A 27,584-nucleotide genomic window follows, 5' to 3' on the forward strand; every position below is an offset into this window, starting at 1 on the left:
TCATCTTATTCAGCTCTCCAATTCTGATGTCTTCCTTTCTCTTCTAACATTTCTATTGCCTATAAGAAATAGTGATAAAATAAATATTACCAATACCCCAATGAGCTTCAATTTCTTGCCCATACTTTATAATTCTGAAGGATTTTTCCATGTTTCTCAAGTTGATGGTTTGAGCATTTATAAATGGCTAAAAAGTATTTATTGCTTACTTATTGTACAACAAACACTGGGTTAAGTGCTGCAGATACAAAAATGAAAGGAGATAGTCCCTGCTTTCAGGAAGTTTACATTCTAATGGGGGAAACCCTGACAACTGGCAAAACTAGGGAAGGAAATTATGGTCTGGGAATCTCAAAGATGAGGAGTAGAACTTTAGAACAATATATTAACATACTTTTTCTAGAGATAGTAGTAGTGGTGACTTGATTAGCATTCTCAGGGGTTGGAGTAGAAGCAGGGAGAGGATAAACTCACAGACATAGGGTGGGAAATAGCCTGGGTGAAGATGAGGACACAGAGTCCTAGGGAGAAGAGAGCTGAAGAGTTCATCTCCTTTCAGACATGGCCAGTTTGGGCTAAGGAGCAACAGCAGCAGTAGGAATGGCAGGGGTGAAGATAGTTATCATGATTATCAGTCATGGTTCTTAAGTTATTTTTCCTAAGTTTCTTCCAAGACAGTTTTTGCCCTATGCAAATCTCCAGGATCAAGGGCCAAATTTTACTTTCTGATCACCTCCCTATGTAGATAATACTCCCTCTGAACATGGCATACAGTACTTGTCTCTCTCTGGATGATAATAATTGATCTGATTTATGAAAATCAGTCTGGGGTTAATGTCAGCTATGGAATCATTTTATGGAAGGAGAAAAAAAAATCATACTTTTTTTTTACCCCTTTAGGATTGCTTTTCCATGTCTTCTTAACAAATTCATTGACCCCAGGAATACCCAAGCATTAGTATTGCTTTTTGACCAGCCAATTTAGACCTTTTAATGCGTATAAACTGAAACCATCATTTCTGTCCTTTCCCTAAAGATAGCCCCAGGCCCCTAATTTTGTTGTTTTGTGCTATGAAATATTGCATCTATTAGTCCAAACCTTCTATATTTCCCAACAGATTAGAAAATTGTTAGAAAAAAAATGGGAACACTTATCTTTTCCCTTAACCTTCAAAAAATACTAAATGGCTCCAGAATTTTAGATTTATAAACTAATCTCATTCATGATCTAGAATAATAAACACCAGGGAATGTGGCTATTTATAAAGCTGGTTTTCATGACCAACTTAACAAACTTTCCTTTGGCTTAATTTTTTTTAAAAACTGAAATGTAAAAATAGAAGCATTATCTTCAGTTCAGGCTTCTTTTCTTGTAAAGATACACATCTTTCCTTAAGATAGGTGTTTTTGCCTTTCTCAAATCCAGAAGGCCACTTAAAGCAAACCAGTGGCATGTTTCTGTGACTTTTATAAAAGCTAAATCATAACACCAACCAATTTCTGAAGCTCATCTTATTCTTGGGGCAACCAGGTGGCACAGTGGATAGAGCACTGGGGCCTGGAAGACAAGTTAAAAAACTAGTCTCGGTTCACAATTGCTAGATGTATGACTCTAGGTAAGTCATATAATCTCTGCCTCAGTTTTCTGATCTGCAAAATGTAGATAATAATAATAATACCTCTCTCAGGATTGTTGTGAAGATCAAATAAGACAATAATTGCAAAGAACTCAGCACAATGCCTGGCACACAGTAAGTGCTATAAACTGTTAGCTATTTTTATTATATTTCTTCTGTATTATTGTTATTATTATATTGACCTTGCATTGCTTTTAAGATCCATGCAGTACCCCTTTCATGCAGTAACTGTAGCTTATGGAGAGACCCATTTCCCCTTTAAGGTCTTGAATAAAGGGGTAAAAGAACCATTGCTTCACTGCAGTGCTCTATGTGACATAGAAATACACATGGTCTTCTGTTCAGTAATGATGTGATGTGAAAGAAAAAAAAAGGAAACCCTTTCTCTGTTCCCTCAGGGTCATATCTGGCAAGTCTAAATTCCTATTTAGAAACATTTCTTGGTAAAGAAATCTAGAATTACAGACTCTACTACCTGAAAGGGATATCAGAAGGCATGTAGTTCAGACCACCCAAACCACTCCCTCATTTTATCAATTTATCATAGCAAAATCATACAGGTGAAATAACTTATCTAAGATCATACACCCACTGTGTGGGAAAAAAAAACAAAGAACCCCACCCCCAAAAATAAAAAACCAGGACTTCTTGATCTTCAGCTTAGTGCTTGTCTATTACACCATCACTTCCTCTTTGCTAACTCTATTGATTGTACCAGAAATAAAACAATTACCCCCATATCAGGTTGATCACAAAGCAATGAAAGTCCTATTCACTGATCCAACATAATGCATCACACATAATAAGTACTTAATGTTTGTTGAATTGAACTGAATATCAACTTTATCTCAGTTGGAAAGATTCTACTCTACATCCTGTTATTACAACAAATGATTAACTCTTTTTAGATTGCAAGCTTCCTTCACAGAATGAATAGTATGGTGGAAGAAATCTAGATATTTCTCCCACCTAAAAACCCTATTTAGATGTCTTCACTGATCATATTTACAGTGAGAGTGCTGAGGATTTCATTTTACCCTACATAGATGAGGATGAAATATAAAACATGAAAAGTCCATAGAAAACAGCTTGGGCTGAGACTATGCTTATAAAACATAAAGTAAATTCTTTAGTATATTTGCCATCACAAACTGCTAATGTGACTAATTTAGTATCCTTATTATAGTTGTTGATCAGCAAATATAGAATGAGTATCCTTCATAAATTAGACACTGTGTTATTTACTATTATTATTATTATTATCATCCCACTGCTGGGGAGAAGTAGCCAGAATCTCATCCTTCCAAGCAAAATGAAGAATTCAATTAATTTTCTAGGCAGGTGAGCTCTAAAATATTTTCTCCTTGAATTGATCTGGATATTGCATGAAGAAGGTTTTTTTTTTTTGTGAGGGAGGGAAAGTGGTATTTTAATTGTCTGCATAACAGTTTTAATTGCCCACTTCATTTTGTTTGGCAACATAATTTAAGTTCCTGATACCCTCCCCAATTTGGTAGTTCACCAAGTTAGTGTGTGTTACTACCTTCTATGTTTGCTTATCTGTGAATATGTTGTATCTCCTCCATCCCTCCCTCTTCTTCTTGCCCCCCAGTAGAATGTAAGCTCCAGGATGGAATATCACCTAGCACAGAGCCCTTGCCAATAGTAGTTGCTTAAGACATATTTGTTGAAATCCCCTTTCAAATATCCAGAATACTGTAATGGATTTTTTTCTAACCAAAGTTGCTTAGACTTGAAACTATATCCAATCGCTTGTCAAATCCTGTGTTTTCTACCCTGAAAATCTTTGTTAAATCTGTCTCTTCCTTTTCCTTCTCTGATCAACTCCCACCCTAAATACTGAAATAACCTAATTGATCACCTTTACTCTGGTTCTTTCTCCTTTATCCAATGCCCCTTCATAGAGCTGCCAAAATGATCTTCATAATGACTGTTTTAATGACATCAATATTCACAAAAAACTTTCAGTACTTTCCCCCTTCACATACTGACCAAACTTTTCTTCTTCTTGTTCAGTCATTTCAGTTGTGTCCAACTCTTTGTGACCAGTCTTGTAGTTTTCTTGGCAAAGATACTGGAGTAGTTTGCCTTTTCTTTCTCCAGCTCATTTTACAGATGAGGAAACTGAGGCAAACAGAATTAAATGACTTACTCAGGGTCACACAGCTAGTAGGTGTCTGAGGCCAGATTTGAACTCAGGAAGATGAGTCTTCCTGACTCCAGGCTGCTGCTCTATACACCAAACTACAAGTCCCTTATCATAGCAATCCTTCTCCTCAGTAATCTGATTTTAACCTACTTCTTTGGCCTTAGTTCATATTAGTTAGTCATTTTTAAGTACTCTATGCTCCAGCCAAGAACTACTCACTATTGCTTGATCTTGCCCTGACATCTCTGACATCTATGAATATACGCATGCATTCCCCATGTCTGGAACAGATACCTCCTCTCTTTCTGGCTTACTGAAATTTTTCTCTTTTTTCCAGAACCAGCTTTGGTGCTACATCTTCATAAAGACTGTAGGATCCATTCCAACCCCCAACCAGAAATGATCCCTTCCACCTTGATCTCCCATGTTAATTTTGGACTTCTTTTGTGCATTTATCACATTAGATATGAGTTATAGCTATAATTATGGGAGAGGTTACCCTTCTCCCAATACAATGTAAATTCTTTGAGAATAGGACTATGACATATTTTTGTCTTAGTATCTTCAGTGTTTACCTAAGTGCCTTACATACTATAGGCATTGAACAAATGTTTTTGAATCTGATTGAATTGAATTGCCAAGCATGCTAGTAAGTGAAAGATATGACTCATGCATCACATGACAGGGGTAGCAAGGTGGTTCAGTGGATAGCTGGGCCTGGAGTCAGGAAGACCTGAGTTTAAATCTAGCCTCAGACAGTAGCTATGTGATCCTGGGCAAGTCTCTTAACCCTGTTTGCCTCAGTTTCCTCATCTGTTAAATGAGCTAGAGAAGGAAATAGCAAACCACTCTAGTATTTTTGCCAAGAAAACCCCAAATGGGGTCACAAAGAGTTGGACACGACTGGAAAATGACTGAACAACAACAAGAACAACAACATCACATGATACATATATTTATATTTACTGTGATATATTTATGAATTTACAATGAATTTACAATATGTTGGTAAGCACCTTCTGGGGCTTTATGGCTATTTTAAAAATATTTTGTAAACAGGTCCTAAATGAAAAACATTACACTCTACTTATTATGAAGTTACCTAGCATCAACAAATATCCCAGGTGGATTTCCTGTTTCTAGAGTATATGGAGTACAAAGGTTGTAACAGAAAAAACAAAAAGTTTTGCCTCTATCATTTAGTTAATCATCATAACATTCCTGGGAAGCTGGGACTTCCTGGGGAAGCTAGTCCATCCTCAGGAAAAAGTAAACAGATGCATTAACCTGATTTCTAGGGTCAACCTTTGTCTATGACTACACAAGGCCACCACTTATAATGATAACATTATTTGTTCCACAATCTTGCATCCTCCCTTTATATTCTTTATCTACATGACATATAATAAAACCAATGGAACTGTCATATAAAATTTTATTAATGCCTCATCTTAAAACTTTTTTTTTTTCAAAAATCAGATGCAACCGGAATGGTGATTTATGACAATGGTTTTATCTTCATTTTGATGTAAATTTATGTTAAATCTAAATGATACAAGTTCATTCTTTAGGTTGGGTCTATCAAAGCACAAGTACTAAGGAAAAAAGGCATTAAGTATTTCAAATGGAAACATTATCTCTGGATTTTTGAAGTAACTTTTCAACCTGCTTCTGCTGTTCAAATTAACCTTTCTAAACACACACAGGATGACAGTTGAGATCCAAAAAAAATCCTGACAGGTTAGAATGAAACATCACATCTAAGCTGATGAGATTTAATAAGGAAAAATGAAAAGGCCCTTGCTTTAACTTAAAAAAAAATCCCTAATACAGAAAAGAGGAAGCATGGGTAGACATTAGCTTATATGAAATAGATGGGGGAATTTCAGATGACTCCAAACTCAATATGAATTAATTCAACTAAAAAAATCTAACATTGATTAAGTGGCTATTATATTCACAATGCAAGGAATTATACTTGATGCTGCTTAATAGTGTAACATGGAAACCAAAAGTGATAACAAGAGCCTACCTTGCATAAAGTTAGGTAAGGTGCCCACATAGAGCTATAGAATGAGAATAAATGATAGTCTTGTTCTCTGTTTTCATGAGATCACATCTTGGGTACTGCTGAGATCTGTGGACCTTTACATATCCTTCAAGACCTACTCCCATCGGCCTTATCACCCTTCTTTTAATATGTGCCCTACAGAAGAACCCTCCTATATGTGTTGTATTCTCACATTAGAAAGCTCACTTTTCTAATTGTTTGTTCATCATAATATTTGGAACATAACAAGTACTCAATAATTTTTCATTCATTTTATTATTTCTATATTATCATCATTGTACACTTTTGTATTTAATCATACTTTTGTCTTGCCTTGTTATTTGGCTATGTCATATATACAGAGAGGTTTCTCTTCACTGTGAGATAAGTTTTGCAAGGGTAAGAACCATGCCTTATACTCTACTAGACCCACACCATGATTTGCACAGTGTTTTATTATAATGCAATCAAAAAAATTATTTTTGAATTTAATTGTTCATTCATCCATTCAAAAAATGTTTGTTCAGCACATTCTGTGGGTAGATTGAAAATGCTTCTCACAGCTGACAACTGATAAAATTTAGAATCATGTTTAATTACATGTAATAGTTTACTCATGCTTGAAAAAAATAATTTGTTTAAAACAGTTATTTTATGATATCTACTTGTGATATTATGTGGGATATTGGGTAAGAGGTAGTAATAAACAGTCAGGATTAGAACACAATTTTCTTTCACAATTTGGATGTACTGGCAGAATACTCTTTCTTTCCCATTTGTAATTCTGATTTTTAAAACATAACCGTTGCCTAAAGGTGTCCCGAACATCAAGAAAACCTAATGTCCTTAAATTAGAAACTTCACATTTGCCATTTGGTAGCCCTGCATGGAAGAGTGACTCTGGGAGGAAAATAAACAGGAGTCTGAGATAATATTTAGTATTTTATTTATACTCCAGGTTTTCAGTCCAGTGTTTGAACTTCTGGCATACAATGGGCCAAATTATGATAATTTATAAACAACTCCATCAACATTTCAATTCAGACAAAATTTATTTAACACCTACTTAAGTATAGAGCACAGTATTTAGGGCTGGAAGGTGCAGAGAAACCTATTAGAGAAGGCAATGTGTTTTATTTATGATTCATATTGACAATGCCTTATTTTAATATATTTAATACATGCCTTAAATATTCTGGAAGAATTATTGTAATTTACAACTTAATTATAACTTTTTGGAGTTCTTAAATTATTAATTTTAGCTTTAAAATAACCCTGTTGGGTAGATATACAGCTTTCATTATCATTCCCACTTTACAGAGAAGGAAATTGGTGCTAATTAAGAGGTTAAGTGAGATGCCGGTCATGACAAAGCTTGAAAGTCTCAAGGATGGGATTTGAACTCAGATCTTCCTGACTCCAAATCTAGTACTCTTATCCATCATACCACACATACTTTCTGTACTTACACATGGAACATAAGTTGGACTGTGAAGGACTCTGGTTCAAGAAACACTGACCTATTAGTTTAGTTGCCAAACGTTCAGCACCATGAGTAGCCAAAAGAGTATAGATTATTTCTGAATGGTACTTCAGTTTTTTTGGAAAAACACAAGAAGGTATTTCTAATGTTATCTGACCACCTTCTTTGCAGAGGGAAATTTTTCTTCATTTAATTCTCCACAGTTATGGTCCCCTCCATAGCTGCTCAGGGACCTAAGAAGCAGTTTATGACTGTTAACCAATGGATTTCTTGAGCCTCATTTCCTTCCTTTCTTTATTTCTTGTCTTTTTCTTCCTCTTCCTGTGCCTTGTTAATTCTATCTCCTCTCAACAGATTTGTGTATTCTTCAATTGTCTTCACCTTTTTGAAGGAATAGTTTCAGTTTTCAATTATTTTTGGGGGGGGTATGATTAAAGCAGAAGCACAAGGATGGAAAGTTTGAGGGGTTTTGGTCAATAACAGGGTTGTTGTGAGTATCAAATAAGATTATATGTGCAGACACTGTCAGATCTTAAAGTGTTATATACATGCTATCTGTTCTTGTTACTACATCAATCAACAAATTCTTTATATAGATAAAATAGAGTCAGAGTTATTTTTTCAGTAAGTTCCTCACTTCTTAAAGCTTCCTAAAGTCAGGAAAAATTTTGCCATTTTATGAGTACCTTTTTAAAAGGAAATTTTGAGTGATCAAATCCAAAATGCAATATTAAACTGCACAGCTGGGCACTGAATCTGGGAAAAAAAAAAGGTCCCCTAACCATGAAATCTCTGTTTCAGGCCACTGTGGGATGGACCTGTGAAGTAGTACTTAGAGCTCCTGGAAACAATGTGTGCTTGCCACCGAGTACAAAGAATGCCCCGGGTTCTGAGAGAGCAAGCAAGGCAGACAAAGTCTTGCTTACTAGCCTTGCAACTAATAAGAAAACCCAAAAAATAATCATTAAAGCCAGATGCCCAAACATTTCCAAAATCATTGAAATGAGAATTAGCTGCATTCAGGCCAGCAAAAGATGCAACTATAAGTACTGTATAAGTACTTTTGCTTCCAGGGAAAGTATCCTGGGCCTTCATAAATCATCCACATTCAAACTTTTCTTATAAAGCAACTAAAACTTTTTTTAGGGAGCTAATTAAAATAGCCTTTTAAATAATACAATTCACTGATAATTTTACTGAGACACAAGTAAGAACTAGTAAAGAACTATTTCAAAATCCACTATCAACTTCAGATTATTTGCCCATTTCCAAATACCTATATACACAGAGATGAGATATTTCCCCTTTCTCATTCACAAAGGAGTCTAATGGCTATTGATAATCTGGGTTTTCTTCTACCTATTCAAGAAGTATTGGAGAGGAGCTTCCACCCTGTTTAGGCAGGTCAGACTACTCACAGGTTGTGGTTTGTCCTGATGTCATGGTCCTCTTTGAGAACAAAAGACAAACCACACACACACACACACACACACACACACACACACACACATACACACACACACAGCACAACAAGAAGTATATCGCCTCTACGTAACCAGCACTATAAAAGCTGAGATCTATAAATAAGATCATGTTCAGAAGAAAATGATAAAACACAGATTTTTAAAGTTCTTTAAATTTTGACCAGCTCTTAAAAACTGAGTTCAAGTTCAATTATTAAACTCTTCAATTATTAAATCACACTTTTTAGTTACTCAGATTCATTTTTCCTATGTCTATAGTCAAATCTTTACAGTGTCACTAGGTGGCATAACCAAGATTTTATCTTGCATTGGTTAACAGGAAGCTATTTGTTCTCCATCATTCACTCAAAGCTATTGTTTGAACTAAATGTTTCTTGTTTTTTCTCAGGTGAGGTAACAAAGAAAAATCCTACCTTGCATCACACATCATCCTTATGTCCAGCAGATTTGGGACTAAATCACTTGCTGTGTTCCTAAAATTTCTCTTCCTGACCTAATGTAAATTGACTGGGCTTGAAAGCACCAGGTTATACACAGTTCCATGAATACTTCCTGTATGCCTTGGGCAAGGATATGGCTTTCAGTGTTACAGGTCAAAGATTGTAATTTTTAGTGGAGGAGAGACAGAAGGAGACAGAGACAGAGAGAATGAGAAAGACAGGCAGAAACAGAGAGAAAGACAGAGAGAGAACAAGGGATGAAGGAAAAGGGAAGAAGAAAAGAGGAAAGAAGAATAGGAACAGAACAACTGGAAAAAATTAGGCTATGCTTTGCAATGATGGAATAGAGATTGTGTAGGAGTAATGGAAAATCTCCAGTTTTATACATTTTTGCTCCCTATACCCTTGCAGAGCGGAGAAATCAGGAACTCCATCATAAGGCATGCAATGGAGTTTAGTGAAATAGTTTCCCAACTAATCATGGTTGGATTCCAACGTATGATCCAAATCCAATTCTTTGAGTATGGACTTAGAGTCTTGATGCTAAACTTGAGAAATTCTTTTCATACAAATATCGGAAGGAAACATGACCATCATGTCTAAACTACCACCCTAATAATGAGAGAACACATATAAATTATAGGGCAATGGTTACCCTTCATGCAATAAGAGAAGGACTTCATCTTGGTTTAAATAGTTGGCAACCTTGTCCAAAGACTGAATCCAGCAACAGGGACACAAGTCACCAAAAGAGAAACAGTGTTGAAGTGAATAAATGCAATGCCTTGCACATTAGATCCAAATGCTAGAAATAGCTTAAATCTGAGCTGAGGTTGGAAACAATTCATACAAACAGAAGGCAAAGGCAAGTTTGGAAACACTTTTAGTATCTCCAAAAACTTTATGGGAAATGGGAGAACTCAAACATTAAGAATCTATGTATAAGAAGGTTTCTTATCCCAGAAGTACTAATTCCTGTCATGCAAACACTGTCATGATGGGGAAGATATTTAACCTCTTTGAGCCTTATCTATAAAACTAGGAAGGTGACAAAATGACTTCTAAGTTCCCTTCTAGCTCCAAATCCCAGGCTTCCATGAGCATATGAATGTGAAAGGGATGACATGTGGAGCCTTCTATCTTGCCATGCCAGCTTCTTCCCTAAGCCTCCTAACTATAGTTGTCCTCTTAGAGTTGGAGGCTTATTTTTCAAAGGAGCTGTCATCACTCCTATTTATATCTTTGTTGACAAAATTCAGCAAGTATTGAACTTATCAATACTGTCCTAAACTCTCCTTTTCTTGCTCCAAAGTTCCCTATTTCTGTTGATAGTACAACAATCCTCTCTATCCCCTTGGGTCTGAAACATAAAAATTAGCCTTGACTTTTCTCTCTCCCTTAAGCCCCAAATATAATCAGTTACCAAGTCCTGTCAATCAGAAATTTTTCACATTTCTTCTATTTGCCACCTTTTCTCTGCTATCATCATCATTACCCTACTTCAAGTCCTCTTTACCTCTCACTTGGACTGTTCTAATACCCTTAAAATCATCTTCTCACCTTCAAGTTCTACCTTCTCCAATATATCCTTCTCATACCTACCAAAAATAATGCTCATAATCTGATCATTTCATTCCTCTATTTAAAACCCTTCAGTAGTTGCCTCTTGCCTCTGGAAAACAACAACAACAAGGTTGGTAACTATGTTATCCAAAAATGGCTCCAACCTAACTTTCAAGTGTTTTTTCACATCACTCTATGTAATGCAGGTTAGACAAGCTAAAATTCTACTTGTTCCCTGAGCTCAATATAGTGCCTCCCACCATCCTTAATTTCTGACTTTCAGAATCCTTATCTTCCTGAAGGCTCAACTTGGCTGCCATTTCCCCTGATCCTCCCAGTTAAAAGTATTCTCTTTCCTTCTCAAAATGTCCTAGAGAAATCTTTCTGGAACTCCCTTTTCTCCCATTACTCTTTACTTTGTATTATACTTATTTCCCTCTGCCCCGTTAATGCCCAGTAATATATAAGTTCCTTGAGGGCAAGGATAGACATTTTTGGACTTTTATATCCATGAACCCTAGCATACTGCCTTGCATGTAGTAGGTACTTAATAAATACATGTAGAATTTGAATTCTGAAATGATTAAAAGTCAGTTATGAGTTAAAAAAAAGTAATGAACTCTTCAAAAAATTTCTGGAATGGTCTCTCCTGATCTGAACATCACTTTCCCCCAACCCTGTTACATATTTATCACCACTCCTGGAGTTAGCAATGAATTATTGTTAAAACCCCCTTGGGAGGACACAATTCAGGAGTTGGCGGAAAAAATGTTTCTAACCCAATATTGGAAATAATGCTACTAGCTTCTACAGTAGTTTCAAAAAGCTCACATGCCAGGAAAAGTCTATGTTTTCCTTTAAAATATGTCATTTTAATGTAATTATTAACATTTAGATTCTTAATCAAACTGAATATCTTGATCTTCTTAAAAGATATATGAAAACCCAAAGCAGAAAGGCAGCCAATTATCAAGAAGCTGAAGGTAAGTAACCATGATCATAACATCACAGATGACATACCATAGAATCATAATATTTGGAGCCAGAGGGCACATGGAACTTCCCAACCGTATTATTTTATAGATCAACATACTAAGGTTTAGAAGAGTTAAAGAACTTGTCCAAGGTCACACAGTAAATTTTAAAGCCAGGAATTGAATCCAAGGTCTCTCAGGACAGTTTAACAAGGAGGAAGGTGGCATAATGGAAAGTGTGTTAGACTTTGGATCAAGAAGTCCTGGGTCAGAATCCTGCTTTAGACTCTTAATATATCACTAACATTTATATAACATTTACAATGTTCCAGGCACTGTGCTAAGCACTTTACAATTATTATCTCATTTGATCCTCACAACAACCCTGGGAGGTAGTTGCTATTATCATCCCAATTTTACAGATGAGGAAACTGAGAGAATTAGGTTAGGTGACTTGCCCAGGGTCCTAGAGCTTGTAAGTCTTTGAGACTGGATTTCAATTCAATTCTGACTCTTCAGTACTCTTTCCTCTGTACCACCCACCTGTCTAGCTATTACTATAATATATTACTGTATTATATCATGCATATATAATATATATTACACACTTAATAATTGTGTGGCCCTAGGAAAGTCACTTACCTATTCTCAGGCTCAATTTCCTTATTCGTAAAATGAGGATAGTAATAGTACCTGGCTCCCAAGGCAAAAACCTCAGAAGGTTATTGTGAAGAGATATTATATGTAAAGCGCTTCACAACCTCAGAATGATATAGAAATGTTAGCTATTACTATTTTCCTGCAATTGAAGATGAAAATAATTTCTAGATGGAAGAAAACAGAATGAGTCCAATGATAGTAATATGTGACTTAACATGTCATTATGTAGACCTTCTGAAAGACATAATTAAACTTTCTATTAACTGACCCTATTCTGTAACAGCTATTATCTAAAGCCATGTTTCCTAGCAAGAGAGAATATTCATACACTAACTAAAATTTCTGTGTGAGAAAGAGTGAAGATTTGAAACTTCAATAGCAGATCCTGACACATGGCTTTGAGGCTCTGTCCATGCAGTGTGCATTAGCACCAGCCACTGGCGTTCTATTCCTTGTGACAGCCCCATTTCTGGGACCAATTATATGACAAATAATCCCAGAATAAATGTTAATATGGCAAAGACTCAAATTAAAATTAGAAACACCTTCTTTGGAATTCTCAGTGATTTTTTTTAAATGCAAGCACATAAAATACATTTACAAATGGTACTCTTATTAAATGAATTTCACTGAAACATAGAACACTTTCCTTTTGGATTTTCAGACAAGGAAGGAAGTGGATACTGTCTTCAACAATGATGGGGCACTGCTACTTAAAAGCTGGAAACAGATTCCATACTAATTTACTACAGTTGTGAAAAACTCTGTTTCAAATGAACTTCAGATTTTGCTAATTTTTCTACTGGTTCTATCCTCAGAATGACAGAAAATACATAGTGACAAAATTTATAAAACATTGCTTGAGCCAAAAGCCATAAAGAGCTTCTTAGGGGAATAACAAAATAAATGAAACTTTCAGGTCCCTGTAGAATTTTTCAAGGCACAAATGCAAACATTTGTAAACTTAGAGAGTCCCACAGGCTCCCAAAGATTCAGCCTAGAGGTTTGTGTCTTTTATTTTGGATAAGAGAAAAAAATAAAGGAACTGATGAAAGTCATGACTTAAAAACACAAAGACATTAATTTACAACTTCTTAGTTTTACATTTTTACTTTCATTCCAAACCAGACAAATAAATTGTAATGACAGGAAAAAAAAAGAGATAGGACTGACCATGGGATTGCTGATGATGCAAATAATACAGTTTGTGTTTGGAGACAGTCTCAAACAAGTTCTAAGAACCAATGAACGAAATTTACATACCCCCTAATATCTTAATATACTTTTATAGGTATCTATCTATCTATCTATATATACATACATACACATCTGGTCCTCGTCAAGAATGAAGGAAAAACAATAACATCTATATTTATATATGGAGAGAGGGGAAAAAAGAGAGAGAAGGGAGAAGAGGAGGGAGAGAGAGAGAATAGGAAGGAGAGAGAGAGAGAGAGAGAGAGAGAGTGTTAAATCCACTCAATCCCTATTCTAATACTCCATCATGAAAGGGAGGTTCTCTGAGTCTATACCTAGTACAAAAGCTCTGGCAAGCCTTACCAAGGTAGAAAGACTTTTAGTTTAGAGCCACAAATGAGTTGTATATTTTTCATTCAGAGACCAGAAATGATAAACTCCTTACCACCTTGTGAGAATTACTTTGAGTCCCAGAAACACATGAAGAGTATTGACTAAGGCATACTATGTTTCTGATCTGCATTAGTGGAGGAAAACGGTGGATCTCTCTGCAGTTAGGTGGCGGAATGCTGGACTTGGAGTTAGGAAGACTTGAGTTCAAATACTACCTCAGACACTTAATAGCTGTGTAACTCTGAACAAGGAACCAAACCTCTTAGTCTCAGTTTATTCATCTGTCAAATGCAAAATAATAAGAGCACCTATCCCCTCTATTATGGATCAAATGAGATAATATACCCTGTACTTTGCAAATCCCAAAGCACTATTTCATTGTTTGCTATTATTATATAGCCCTTAAAAAGTTTTACAAAACATTTTCCAGACAACAATTCTCTCTTTTAATCCTTACAACCACCAGAAAAAAGGTTGGTATGGTAGGAGAATTTCGCTAATGTACAAATGGGGAAATAGAGTCTCAAGGAGTTTAAAAGACTTTCCTAGGATCACACAACATGCCAGTGCCAGAGGAGAGAGTCGATCCCTGGTCTTTCCTTATTCCAAGTCCAATACTCTTTCCATGACACTACATTCCCTCCGAGATCAGAAGCATTCCAGATTAAACATCTTTAACTAATACATCAGTTCTAAATAAAATAAAGCCTTACCAAATAAGGTCTGAGACAAGTCGCAACAGAAAACCAGTGTATTTCTCAAGTTTTGGTCAACAGATAGCAAGAGTTTTTTGAAACTTAAAGAGAAATTAAAAAAATCACTAAATCACTGAACTTCCAAGAAAAAGGCATCTCCATTTCACAAATAAATCAGATTGAAATGCATAAATTTGTAGTTAATTATAAAGATTTCTAATGGCTGGGACAGACAATTTTGCTATTTTAAACTGATCAAGTGTTATACAAATACTTATCTGAAAAGGAAGACTTCTTTAGAATGGGAGTTTTTGAATTTTGTTTTAAATTGAGAATGAATGAGTCAGATTCCACAGATGGATCTACTTTGCCCTAAATAACTACTGTCATAACAATTAGACCCCCACTCACCAACCAAATGAACAACTAGCCAAGAGTTTTTCAAATGCAAGAAGAGGCTGAATTCCAGGACCCAAGGTTAAACAAAGCCAATTTCTTCAACAAGAATACGGATGAGAAAAGTCCCAGACCCAACAACATGGAACATTTTCCCTCACTCCCTAACATAACATTCAAACACCCCTCCTTCTCCAGCATCTTTGATCAGGTGAATTACAGAGCTCTGACCTTGACATACTGTCATAAGCCCACAATTCCAGGTGCACAATTCCTGGCATGATGGATCAAGCACAAACCAGGGATTTTACAATTTTAGTTTCCTTCATAGAAAAATGTGATACATAATACAATGTGATCTTCTTATAAATCAGCCCATTATATTTTCATGAAACCCCAACATTAACCTTGCAAATGAGAGATTTAAATCCCATCAAATCAACTTTTACACACAGCAACAGCAGTCCAAAAAAGAAAGAAAAAGAAAGAAAAAAAGGCACTTGGAAGAACTTTTTCCAAGCTTTTTCCTTTTTCAAGAATCACATGAGCTCCCACTCAGTAGAACAGGCCCAAACCCCACACATTTTATCTTCCTTCCAAAAATAGCCAATGCTGTGAAAAGAGGGCCAAAGATAATGAAGACCAGATGCCTACCTTCACTGGTAGCTGCATTCTTTTGAGCTTTGGTCGGCGTGTGATCTGTACTTGAACTCACGTCGGATGAGATGCTTGAGCTGCCTTTGCCTATGAGAAATAAAACAAGCAGAAGTCGTTGAATTTCTTAACTCCAGAACTCCAGACACATCCTGACCAGTGGACCACACCATCTTTTTAGTCTTATATAAAGGGATATTATAATACAAAGATTTACTTGTATTATAAACAATTCATGTTTTAATAAATGGCCCTGATCCTGTAGAATCTAAATGGTTTGAGGGCATGTATGGTTTCCTTTCTGGATTTGTATCCCCAGCATATAACTCAGTACTTTGCCCACATAGCAGGCACTTAATATATGCTTATTGAATGAACAACATTATCACTTTTCTTTTATGTATGTGCTTTTTCCTGGAGGGACATAATTTGACTTGTGTTATATCCAAAACAAGCCATATTGGTTCTACTGTAAATTTATGTTGGATTGTTCACATAATCCAATTTAATTATTTGAAAATATATTAAATGCATGTTTTATGTGCTAGGTGGGATGGGATGGAGAAGGGGTTTTGCAAATATTTTATGAGATATGATCCCTGCCCTCATTGGTTCCATTGTCTGATAGAAACATTTATTAAGTTCCTACTGGATGTTATTTCTTTTAGCAGATGAAGATGACACCAAATTTAGACAAAGCATGGTCCCTTACAGGATGGTATGTATAATGTTTTCTAAGAAAGAAAATATTTCCTAAAATAGATATTCTAAGAACCCTGAGGTTCTGGACTGGAACAAACTTTAGAGATCATCTAGTATAACCTCTTATTTTATAATTGAGGAATCTGATCCTGGAGAGGTAACCTGAATTTTCCAGGGTCATAGAGAGAGGAAGTAATGTGTTTTATTGAGGAAACAAACCAATGGATGTTGGAGGCAGAATCCCTGAGATCTAGTCAAGCAAGTTACTTCCCTTCCCTGATTCTCAGTTGACATATTTGTCAAGTGAAGGAGTAGAAGAGCTCTAAGGTTCCTTTCAACACTATGTCACTGATTCTAATGAATGGCAAAAACCTAGGTCTTCAGAAGCAAAGCACTTGGGGCAGCTAGGTGGCACAGTGGATAGAGCACCGGCCCTGGATTCAGGAGGACCTGAGTTCAAATCCGGCCTCAGACACATAACAGTTACTAGCTGTGTGACCCTGGGCAAGTCACTTAACCCCATTGCCTAGCCAACAAAAAAAAAAAAAAAAAACAAAAAAAAAACCCAAAACTGAAACAAAGCACTTGTGCCATGACACTGACTTCCAAGTAAGTTATGCTACTGAAGCTCACCATAAATATAATCCACCTGAAAAAAGAAAGTTCATTGGCAAAAGTTCCTATTTATGCATCTACAGTAAGGATGTTCTATTTCTTGATTTTTCAACTACAAAAAGGTAGCAAAAAAACCCAAATATAATTATAGAGCTTTATCATCTTAATAAAATAGGAGTGAAATGGAAGGGATCTTTCCTGTGGAAATGTTCTATCGTTTATAGACTATTGTGGCTATTTACCTGCCTCCAGAAAAAAAAAATCTTATTTCTCACCATGAATAAAACCAACAACAACAAAAAAAATCTATCCTTGACTCTCTGCCTCATCCACCTGCCATATCATTTCTCTTCTCTACAACACCAACACTGTCAAACTTTTTCAGAAAGGTGTCTATACAAAATAACTCTAGTTCACCATCTACCATCTTCCTTATACTTTGCCATTTGACTTCTAACCTGTTCCACATATTATACTGCAACTGTTTTAAAAATCAATTATAAAAAAAATCAGTAACCTCTTCCTATATAAGTTGATTAGACAAAACTTATATGGCCACCCAGATAAAAGGTGGGTTCCAAAGACAGAGACAACTATAGTGACTAATGAATAGATATTAGTGTAGCCCTGATTTAAAACAATTTTTTCTACTAACCCTTTTTTTTGTCTTATAAGATCTACTTGTGATTGGTTTGTTGAGAGGCACCTAAGGTTTGCATATGCTAGATTGGTACATTTGCAAAAACCCAAAACTCTCTTTTCTTTGTCAGCATAATACTGCACAGCCCCTAACATTTTTAGATCGTTCAGCCCTATGGTCTTGTTACAATTGGCTACTTGAGTTGTCATACTTTAGGCTTAATTTCTCCATAGCAGGATAAAATGTTGACCTTTAATGAGGTAATTAATGCAATATAATAAAGTAATTAATGCTGCTGCTGCTGATAATCATAATAGGAATAATAATAATGATAGATAACATTTATATAGTGCTTACTATATGCCAGGTACCATGTTAAGCACCTCACAATTATTATCTCACTAAATGCTCACAAAAAACTTGGGAAATAAATGCTATTATGTTCCTCATTTTAGAGATGAGGAAACTAAGGCCAATAGAGGTTATAGCTTGCCCATAGTCACACAGCTAATAAATGTCTGAGGCCAGATTTGAATTCAGGTCTTCCTGACTCCAGGTTTGATACTTTACCCAGTGTGCCATCTAACTGCCTTTTCCTATATGAGTGTGTCCAGTAGATAGTGTCCTGGTCTTGGATTTGGGAGAACCTAAGTTCAAATTCAGCCTCAGACACCTGACATTTACCAGCTGTGTTACCCTGGGCAAGTCACTTAACCCCGACTGCTTCACCAAAAAGCAAAAAAAAAAAAAAAAAATGAGGTCCTATATGAGTATGTCTATCAGGTCAGTTTACATATTATCAATAAACTCTGGAGATAAACACATCAAATAAGAGATTTTCCATCTGCCCCTAGTAAAAATAACCTGAACAACACAATAAATGATGGTGGATATTTTTTTCAATGTCCTCTTTTTCCTTTATATCCATGAAATATCCTAGTTATATTTATTTTAGTCAATCAAAAGATACTTTTATCTTTTAAAATCAGCTCTATCCATCATTCAATTAAGAATTACCCCTTAGTCATAGTTGTCTGAGGTATCTGCTTTCATTCTCTATTTTTTAAATTGATGTGACCTTTTATATTTGGGTCCCATATACATTTGAATTTTATTGTGATATATGTTGCTAGATGTTGGTCAAAACCTAATTTCTCCCAAACCATTTTCTAACTCTCCCAGCAGTTCTTGTTCAATAGGAAGTTCTTGTCCTAGTAGTTGGTGTTCATAGGTTAATAGAACATTATTCTCCTATGTTTGATTGCTTCTTAATTTCATTTAACTTGCTTATTCAATTGTCAATTGTCTATTTTTTTCTGTGTTATAATTAGTACCACATATTTTTGATGATTGAATCTCATTTTTTATATAGCTTGGGATATGCTACATTCCAACTTATTTTCATTATGTCTCTTGAGATTGCAGAGTTTTGTAATCCAAGATCTGAATAAAAAATGGAATTTCTTTTTACAATCTTTTTCCCTGGGTTTTGTGTGTATTATTCAGAAAAGCTATTGATTTTTGTAGGTATACTTTGCATCTAGCTATTTTCATAATGCTATTATTTCAATCAGTTTGTCATAGAATCTCTGTGAATGTGTAAGTAATGTACTGCAACTGAGGTGATTTGTCCTCACCTGTGCCTATTTTTATTGCTTAAATTTTACTGTCTTTTTGTTATAGCTAAAATTTCTAGCACACCAAAAAATAGTAATAATAATTGTCATTGTTGAATTTAGAATGTGACTTGTCAAATAAACTTCTAGTTTTATTTTGTTTTTTTTTTTGCTTTGTTTGAAATCATGATTACAACCCCTGCTTTGTTGGATTTGGTTGAATTTCCTTTAGTCCCTCATTTTAACTATATAGGAATCTTTATGCTTTATTTCTATAAAAAGAAAAAAAATGTTGCCCCATTTTGACTCCCTCTTCCATTTTATAATTGAGTTCATCCCATTCACATCCTTGGTTATGATTATTCAGTTTATGTCCATCATTTCCTATAATAATGTTTCCTCCTTTTGATCTGTCCTACTCCATCTTCTTTAAAAGAAAAAAAAAACAAGAGGAAAAGGGGAATGAAATCAGTACTGGTTATCCACAGTTAGAATGGTCTGATTACAAACTTCTTCCCTCTCCCATTTCTTTTAACTCAGAGAAAAATTATAATTAACCCTTTGTATCTGAAGTTGTTGGATTTTTTGCATATGATTATTTAATCTCCCACTCCACCTTTTTTTGTCAGTCCTTATCCTCTTTCTCCCTGCTTCAGTCCAGTTTCATGTTTATTTTATGTGTATTTCTACATTATACTCTTTTTTCTCTTTAAAGTTCTTTTGCTGGTCACATATGAGCATGATGTCCATATGATCCCCTATTCTTTCTCCCCGTTCCCCTCCTTTTCTCCATTCCTTTGTTAAGGAATTTCCCCCACTCCTTATCTTGCTAATTGACCTACAGGATTAAATTCCCTGTAGGATTAAATTTAGCTTTTGAGAATATATTATTTTTAGATGTAGGCTTTTTGGTATATCATGTTACTTCACTTTTTTCTTTCTTTCTCATGTTTGTTTCAGAAAATATAATGGAAATGTACTGAAGTTTTAACACCATCCATTTTAATTTCTTCACAAATAAAATTTCTTACATTTTCATGCTGATGCAAATACTGAGTTGACTCCCAGAAGCCATATTTTTAAATGGCCTTCCATGCCAGATTGTACTCTACTCACTGAAACAATTGCTAAGCAGAAAATGACAGTCAGAGAATGTGTATAGTCAAGAAGCAATCCAAAAGGGTTAGGTTTAAAAACAAACTCATCAAAGGAGTTATAGTAATTCCTTTTCATATGGTGAGAGTAATTGAAAAGTCAAGCTAGTGGTTATATCACCTAACAGCAAAGTAAAATAGCTGCAATTTCTTCTCCCCTTTACTCACTGCTCAAAATGAACTGCTTCGTTCTAAAACCAAGGGATTTTTGTTTCTGTCCTCTCCCTACGAACTCTCTTTTCTTTTCCTTTGGAAGGCAGGACAAATGTCCTTGTGATGGCCCTATATGAAACATAGCTTCCAGGTTTTGCGTTGTTGCAATGATCACACAGACACACAAACAAAACTCTCTCTTTGTCAATGGACAAATATGTAGGAGATGAGCTCTAAGAGTTAGGCTATTTGTTTGTAGAGGGTGGGACTATACTGATAAAAAAAATCATAGGCAAAATACTGAACTACTGACAATGCAAAAAAAACAAACAAAAAGGAAGGATATATCTGCTAACAAATTGGGAGGAAATAAGGAAAGCATCATATGAGGGGAGAAGAAAAATGGACCGTATTTGTGTCATTATTTAAGCTTTGAAAATCATTTAACATACATTATCTTATTTGACATAGTTCAGTCATCTTTTCAATTGTAACCGACTCTTTGCTACCCCACTTGGGGTTTTCTTGGCAAAGTTGTTTGCCATTTCCTTCTCCAGATGAAGAAATTGAGACAAACAGAGTTAAGAGACTTGCCCAAAGTCACAAAGCTAGTAGGTATCTGAGGACAGATTTGACCTCAAAAAGATAAGTATTTCTGATCCCAGGCCCCAAACTCTACCCACTTTGCCACTTAGCTGCCCAATTTGATAGTAAAATAGCATAAAGGTAAAGACCTTAAGCAAGTCACTTAACACTGTTTGTCTTGGTTCCTAATCTGTAAAATGATCTGGAAGAGGAAATGGCAAATCACTCTAGTATCTCTGCCAAGAAAACCCCAAATGGGGTCATGAAGAGTCAGACAGGACTGAAATGACTGAACAACAAAATGTATTAGAGGACACTTTCCCCATTTTGTCTGGTAATTAAGGAAGAAAAAAAAAACCAAGAGATTGAAACTTAGAACTCTGTGTATTTTTTTAACTTCATATTCTTTGTTATAAGGAATATATACATATGTGTGTGTGTGTGTATATATATATATATATACATATACATATATATATATATATATATATATTTTTTTTTTTTTTTCCCCTGGCTGGGGGAGTGAGGGAGATATATTGGGAAATGTAGGTGATGTAAAAAAAAATCAGAGGTAAGATAGGGACAAGTCCTGGGATTTAATTGATATAGGGAACTCTTGGGTGAGGAAATTCTCTCTTCCAAAGCTGGTCAATATCTTCTCTGTGTCTTAGAGCCTTAGGGAATTGCCAACAGCTTAAAAGGACATTGAGGGGATTTGCCAGGAGTCACAGACAATGTGCCTCTTGTGGGAGGACTTATCCCCAGGTCTTTATAGCTTTCAGAATTGTTCTCTATCAATTATGTCATGTCGTCCCTAGCCAAACAAAAGACATCAGTAGTTTCAAAAATCACAACAATGTATAAGAGCCATATTCTAACATACAATGACTTGAGAAGGAAAGATGAGATACTATCAGAGCATTCAAGCCCATAACTGCCCCATCCACTGTCTACCACCTGCCTGCCACAACATCTGCCCTTTCTCACCCTGAGGCTAGTGGTTCCTTTTCATGATTTTTTTTTGTCTTTGATATTGATTTTAACTATATTTCATGCACATAGAAACATATAAAGGAGTAGAACTCACACAGTGCAATTTTTCCTGAGATCTTTAGTCCTCCTACTCAATCCTCTTTCCTACTGCAGTTAAAATATTTTTTGTCAGAGAAAATGGAGTAAAATAAAAAATTCATTATAAGCAGGTTATATATGATATTTTATATATAATACACACATGTATGTTATATAATACACATATAAATTACATTTTTAAAAAGTCTAACCATTTTATAAATATTTAGGAAATATGTATATACCTACATACATGTATACATAAATATGTGTATAACTAGATATAATTAAATGAATATACACATATGTGCATACACAGTTATGTGTGTATATATTTATAGAGGCTCATATCACCAGGTTACTAGGTGATGAATATTTTCCAGCACAGCAAAACTTAAACTATCAATTCTACCATGGAGCAGGTTGTGATCTGCATAGGTAGACAGAATATGCATGGAATCATGGATCCTTTACATATTGAAATATGCACCTGGTCTCCAATGTATTCTCCTGCCAAAGAGAGGTGACCTTCAGTCCCCTATTCCAGCAGAGCATTCAAACTAGAAAAGGCTTTGATTAAGGGCAGGAGAAAGACTGTTGTTCAAGGACAAATCATCAGTTTGGAGATGCTCATTAAGAGAAATCTAGACACATGATTTGAGGTGGGGGTATGGGGCACAGTAATACATAGTATTATCTACTAAGTAGTAGAGGGTTTGCATCACTGAAGGCATCATCAGTGAGATCACAGGTCTTCTGATGTATTGTATATGTGTAAATACATTCATATGTACATGCATACACAAATATATATGCATATACATACAGGTTCAGTAAATAACCAAAATAGATTATACCTAGTTAGGGATTTATAGTCTCAATCTAATAATGTGTTTATTTATTTGCTAGCTTCTATCTTCATCAGAGACTGATAGTATATTATTATTATTTATATTATTGTTGTTATTGCTGATAACAATAATAGCAGTAATTCACATTTCTGTAGTGTTTGACAATTTACAAAGCAATTTCCTCAAAACAGTTCTCTAAGGTACACATTATAAGTGCTTTTATTTCAATTTTACAAAAGAAAGAAACAGAGTCAGAGAGCTTAAAGTAAGTAAAAAAGAATTTATTTCAAGTGACTTGCTCATTACTACTGCTAATAAAGGGCAAGGTGATGTTCAGAATGTGGTTATCTGCAATCAAATCCCTTCCTCTTTCTATCTCTTGGCCCTCTCTCCCATCAAGTACATCAGGCCTGTGTTTGTGGAGGCTGGCAAAGTGATAAATTGTATTCTATTATATCTTTCTAAAGGCTAATTATCACCTTTTCATTATGTTGAGAACTTCTAAAAAGGACAGAGACATAAACAAGTTATCAGGTTGAGAATAGAAATTATTCTGAAAGCAGTGTTCCTAAAATGCTGATCTCCTCCCTTCCCCGCCCCTACATACATTAATTCTAACATAGGCATAAGTATATGTATATCCTTGTGTTGAGAGAAAGCTAGCTGATATCCCATTTCTATCACTTGTGTTAGAGACTTTTCTAGTCGGCTATTTCAATCGTGCATTCCTTGGGGTTCTGCATTACAGTGTGCCTGGTTTTCATAATGTTTGGCTGCAAGAAGACGGTTCTTTAAAAGGTGCTACATTGGAAGAGGATTTTAAGGCTTTTTAATAATTAAAAAAAACCCACAAGAACATGCAACATTGACACTTCTCCAGTTCAATCTGAATAGTTTAACTTTGTAGGCACAGCTACTTAAAAACAAAATTGGCAACATTCCCCTTCTCCTTTACTTTTACCTAAGGAGGGTCAAGGGCATGGTAGGGGAGATCAAACAAGAAATATGTTTTATTTGAATTCGGGAGACCTATGGCTTATGATTCGTTTTGGCTTCCACCACTCTTCAAGCTCTAAGAAATCACATGAAAAAGTGATTTACTCTATCAATTATATTCCAGGGCCAAGCTAGTTACATGGATTGTAGTCATGGCCATGAATGTCAAGACTTCCCAACATTTGGAGACTCACAGACCGCCAGGGCCTACGTATCAGCGGTAGCTCCTTATTAATCTGTGCTGTTCTCATTCGCAACCTCCCAGTGTTCTCTGTACAACATCCAGATCCTGTGGAGGCTGGCCGTAATATTGAACAACCGCGGCAAATGAAGGGGAACTTTTCAATATTGAGGGGCTTAGATGAATGAAGGGATGGTAGAAGTTATGCATACATCATTCCCTGCCCTTTCCCTACTCCTTTTGAATCAGTTGTTTAACTTCATTATCTCTCTTTGGCAATCTTTACACAAAGAATATTGGTGATCTCAGAGAAGAATTTGGCTTCATCACTGGCTCAGATCCATTTTATTCTTTGCATGGAAATAGAGTCTTTCAAAAGGTGGTTTAGCTAACTGAAGGCCAAGGAGGGGACAATTTAATGCATTGTTTCTCCAGGGTATTAGATCTTGAAGTACAGTGGAAAGAGAGGGACAGCTTTATTTTCCTTAGAGGGCTTTAATTTATTGCCATGAAAGGTGGGGGGCATTTACACACACCCCCTTTAAAAATACTTCTTTGCTTTGGTTCTTGTCTTTTCATTCCCTCCTCCCCTCTAGCTCTTAAGGATGGGGCAAGGGTAAGGAGGAGGGAGGAAGGAAAGTAAAGGGCCTGAGAAACTATTACAGTTCTCCCTGTCTCTCCACCCCCCCAATCTTGCAATATCTATACTAGTATAAATTGTATTCAAGGGTCTCTGAAATTTTCCAAAATGCTATATTTGGAATCAGAGGATTGAAACCTGTGACCTGAGCAAGTCACTTTACCACTCTGGGCCTCAGTTTACCCATTTGTAAAAAAATAGGGCTGCACTAGATGATCTAGAGATCCCTGCCAGCTATACATTTATGACCTCTATGATTCTATGACTCCTAAGACCCAACTTAAATGCCAAACACCTCTTCCATGAAGCTTTGTCTGCTACCCCACAATTGTGTGATTTTACCTTCATCTGAACTGAGCACATGCTTTGAAATTTTCACATACACTTGCTATATTTTAAATTTTATTATGATAATCTATGTGGAATCTAATTGATTGTAAGCCCCTGAAGGTAGGGAATATAGATTATGCTGGGACCAGTGGAAGTATACAGTACAATACAGAGTAGGTGGTTCATAAATGTGGGAAGGAAGGAGAGAGAGAAGAAAGCATTGACAGAAGCATTTTTATCACATGCATGTTAAATGCAAGAGTATGTGAAAATTTGAGGTCTGGGGATGTCTATAACTGAAAGGATAATTGGACCATCAAGTTAGAGTTGGAATAGAATTTGGTTCTCCTCTGACTGATATGTGGAAGTTTTCTGAAGAAGCAGTAGCAAAGAATTGGGAGGAAAGTAGGTGGATACAACTAAGTAATAAGTGGATAGAATACTAGATTCGGAATGAAGATTTGCATTCAAATCTTTCCTTAGACACGTAGCTGTGTGACACTTGGCAAGTTCATTTAAACTCTGAGCATTTAGTTTCCTCTTCTCTACAATTACTAATGGTTGTTAGATTTTCAATGGTATCTAAGGTTTTTTCCCATCTCTCAATTGATGTTCCTAGGTACTTGTTGATTTTTGCAATGGCTGAACAAAATGTGGTAAATTGATAGAAAATTATGGTACACGAATGTGAAAGAATATTACTGTGCTGTAAGAAATGAGAAATTTAAAGAATTTGAGGGAGAATGGGAAGACATATGAAATAATGTGGAGTGAATTCAGCAGAATCAAGAAAACAGTATATAATACTACAAACAGTATAAACAGAAAGAACAATAAAACTCAACCCAACATTGCAAATATGACCAAGATTGTACCCAGAAAAGGGTTTAGAAAATGCATCTTCCTCCTTTCTCTTCAGGGATGGAGGAGACTATAAGTCTATGAGGATGAAATATTGTATGTACTATATCAGATACAGTTAATGTGTTGGATGGATTTTCTCAACTGATTTTTTTTTCTTTTTTAAAAACATCTTTGTTACAAGGGACAGTTTGCTGTAGAGAGGAGAGGAGAGTGAAACATGTGAGATATCTGTGTGATGTAACAACAGAAACTATCATTGATTTTTTTAAAGGAAAGAAAGCAGCTGGCATTCATACTCCTTTACAGACCACACATTTTACACTCTTCAAGTGTTTATCTTTTATTGCCATTCTTTTTTTTTCTGGTGGAGATCAGATGATGATCTGCTTACTGCTGGAGATGGGGGTGGAGCTCAGTGAGCTGCTGCTCATTGCTGGACTTAGGAGGAGCTTTGTCTCTACTTAGAGACATGGAGAGAATGCTCATCGAGAGAATTTTTAAAATGCTGCTGCATCCATACAGATTCACCTCTGGAGAAGCCAGAAGCAAAGGAGTTATACAGATTGGAATGCAAACAGATGATTAAACACAGTACTGTATTGCTTCCAGCAGAGCTATATGGCAGGTCTTGTTGATTGCAATGAATCTATAGAAGCAAACAACAGATGTCACAGTTGCTAATTGTAGAGCATACAAAGATCATGGAGAACACAACACACACCTGCTGCAAAACCCGCATCTTCAAATGCCTAAGCAGCTTTGGCTGGAGGAGAGCAGCCAGTAGCTGCCAGTGGGATTTTCCTCCCCTTGTTGACCATTATGCCATATGGAAACTTATTCCATTCTATTTAGGAAAGACAAGTGTTTTCTAACATCACATGAAATGGCTTCTAACGAAAAAACATCTCAATTTAATTCTAGAACAAGGAGATGCAGAGTTGGGGATTGGGAAGAGTCCGGTCTCTAAATTAAGAGATGAGGGTTCAAGTCCTAACACTGTCCCTTCATAGCTGGGTGGCTCAGGGTAAGTCACACTTAACCTTTATGAATCTCAAGCCTTATTCACAGTATCATTGTGAGGAAAACACAATGTTAACTTTAAAGCATTACATAAATGAGAGTTATTACTATTGTTGTTTATTTGCTCATATGATCTGGAGAGGTAGTTTTCTTTTTAAACATTTCTCAGAGATTGAATGGTTTAATAGAAGCAGTGATTTCTCTATGTATTGATCCCAGTCTCCTTTTCTTGCTGTGGTATATGTGTATAATTGTCCTAGTTATCTCTACAAATTCTCAATGTGCTTCTACTACATAAAAATTCCTGCTAAGAAATAGTACTCTATTAACTTCCTTAAGAGCTGCTATTTTCAAAGAAAAAGAAGGAATA

General features: G+C 35.7%; 1 protein-coding gene across 1 annotated transcript in view; it reads right to left on the reverse strand.

Moving 5' to 3' along the window:
• The window catches only part of FBXL7 (F-box and leucine rich repeat protein 7), a 482,247-nt gene that overhangs the window by 322,814 nt on the left and 131,849 nt on the right, over window positions 1-27,584 (reverse strand). Inside the window, exon 2 of the mRNA XM_027869002.1 lies at window positions 15,797-15,886. Within this exon, the coding sequence (XP_027724803.1) occupies window positions 15,797-15,886 (90 nt within the window). The remainder of the gene's footprint in view (window positions 1-15,796; window positions 15,887-27,584) is intronic.

The sequence above is a fragment of the Vombatus ursinus genome, unplaced genomic scaffold, assembly GCF_900497805.2.
Source record: "Vombatus ursinus unplaced genomic scaffold, bare-nosed wombat genome assembly UNPS02014791.1, whole genome shotgun sequence".
NCBI classification, from domain to species: domain Eukaryota; kingdom Metazoa; phylum Chordata; class Mammalia; order Diprotodontia; family Vombatidae; genus Vombatus; species Vombatus ursinus.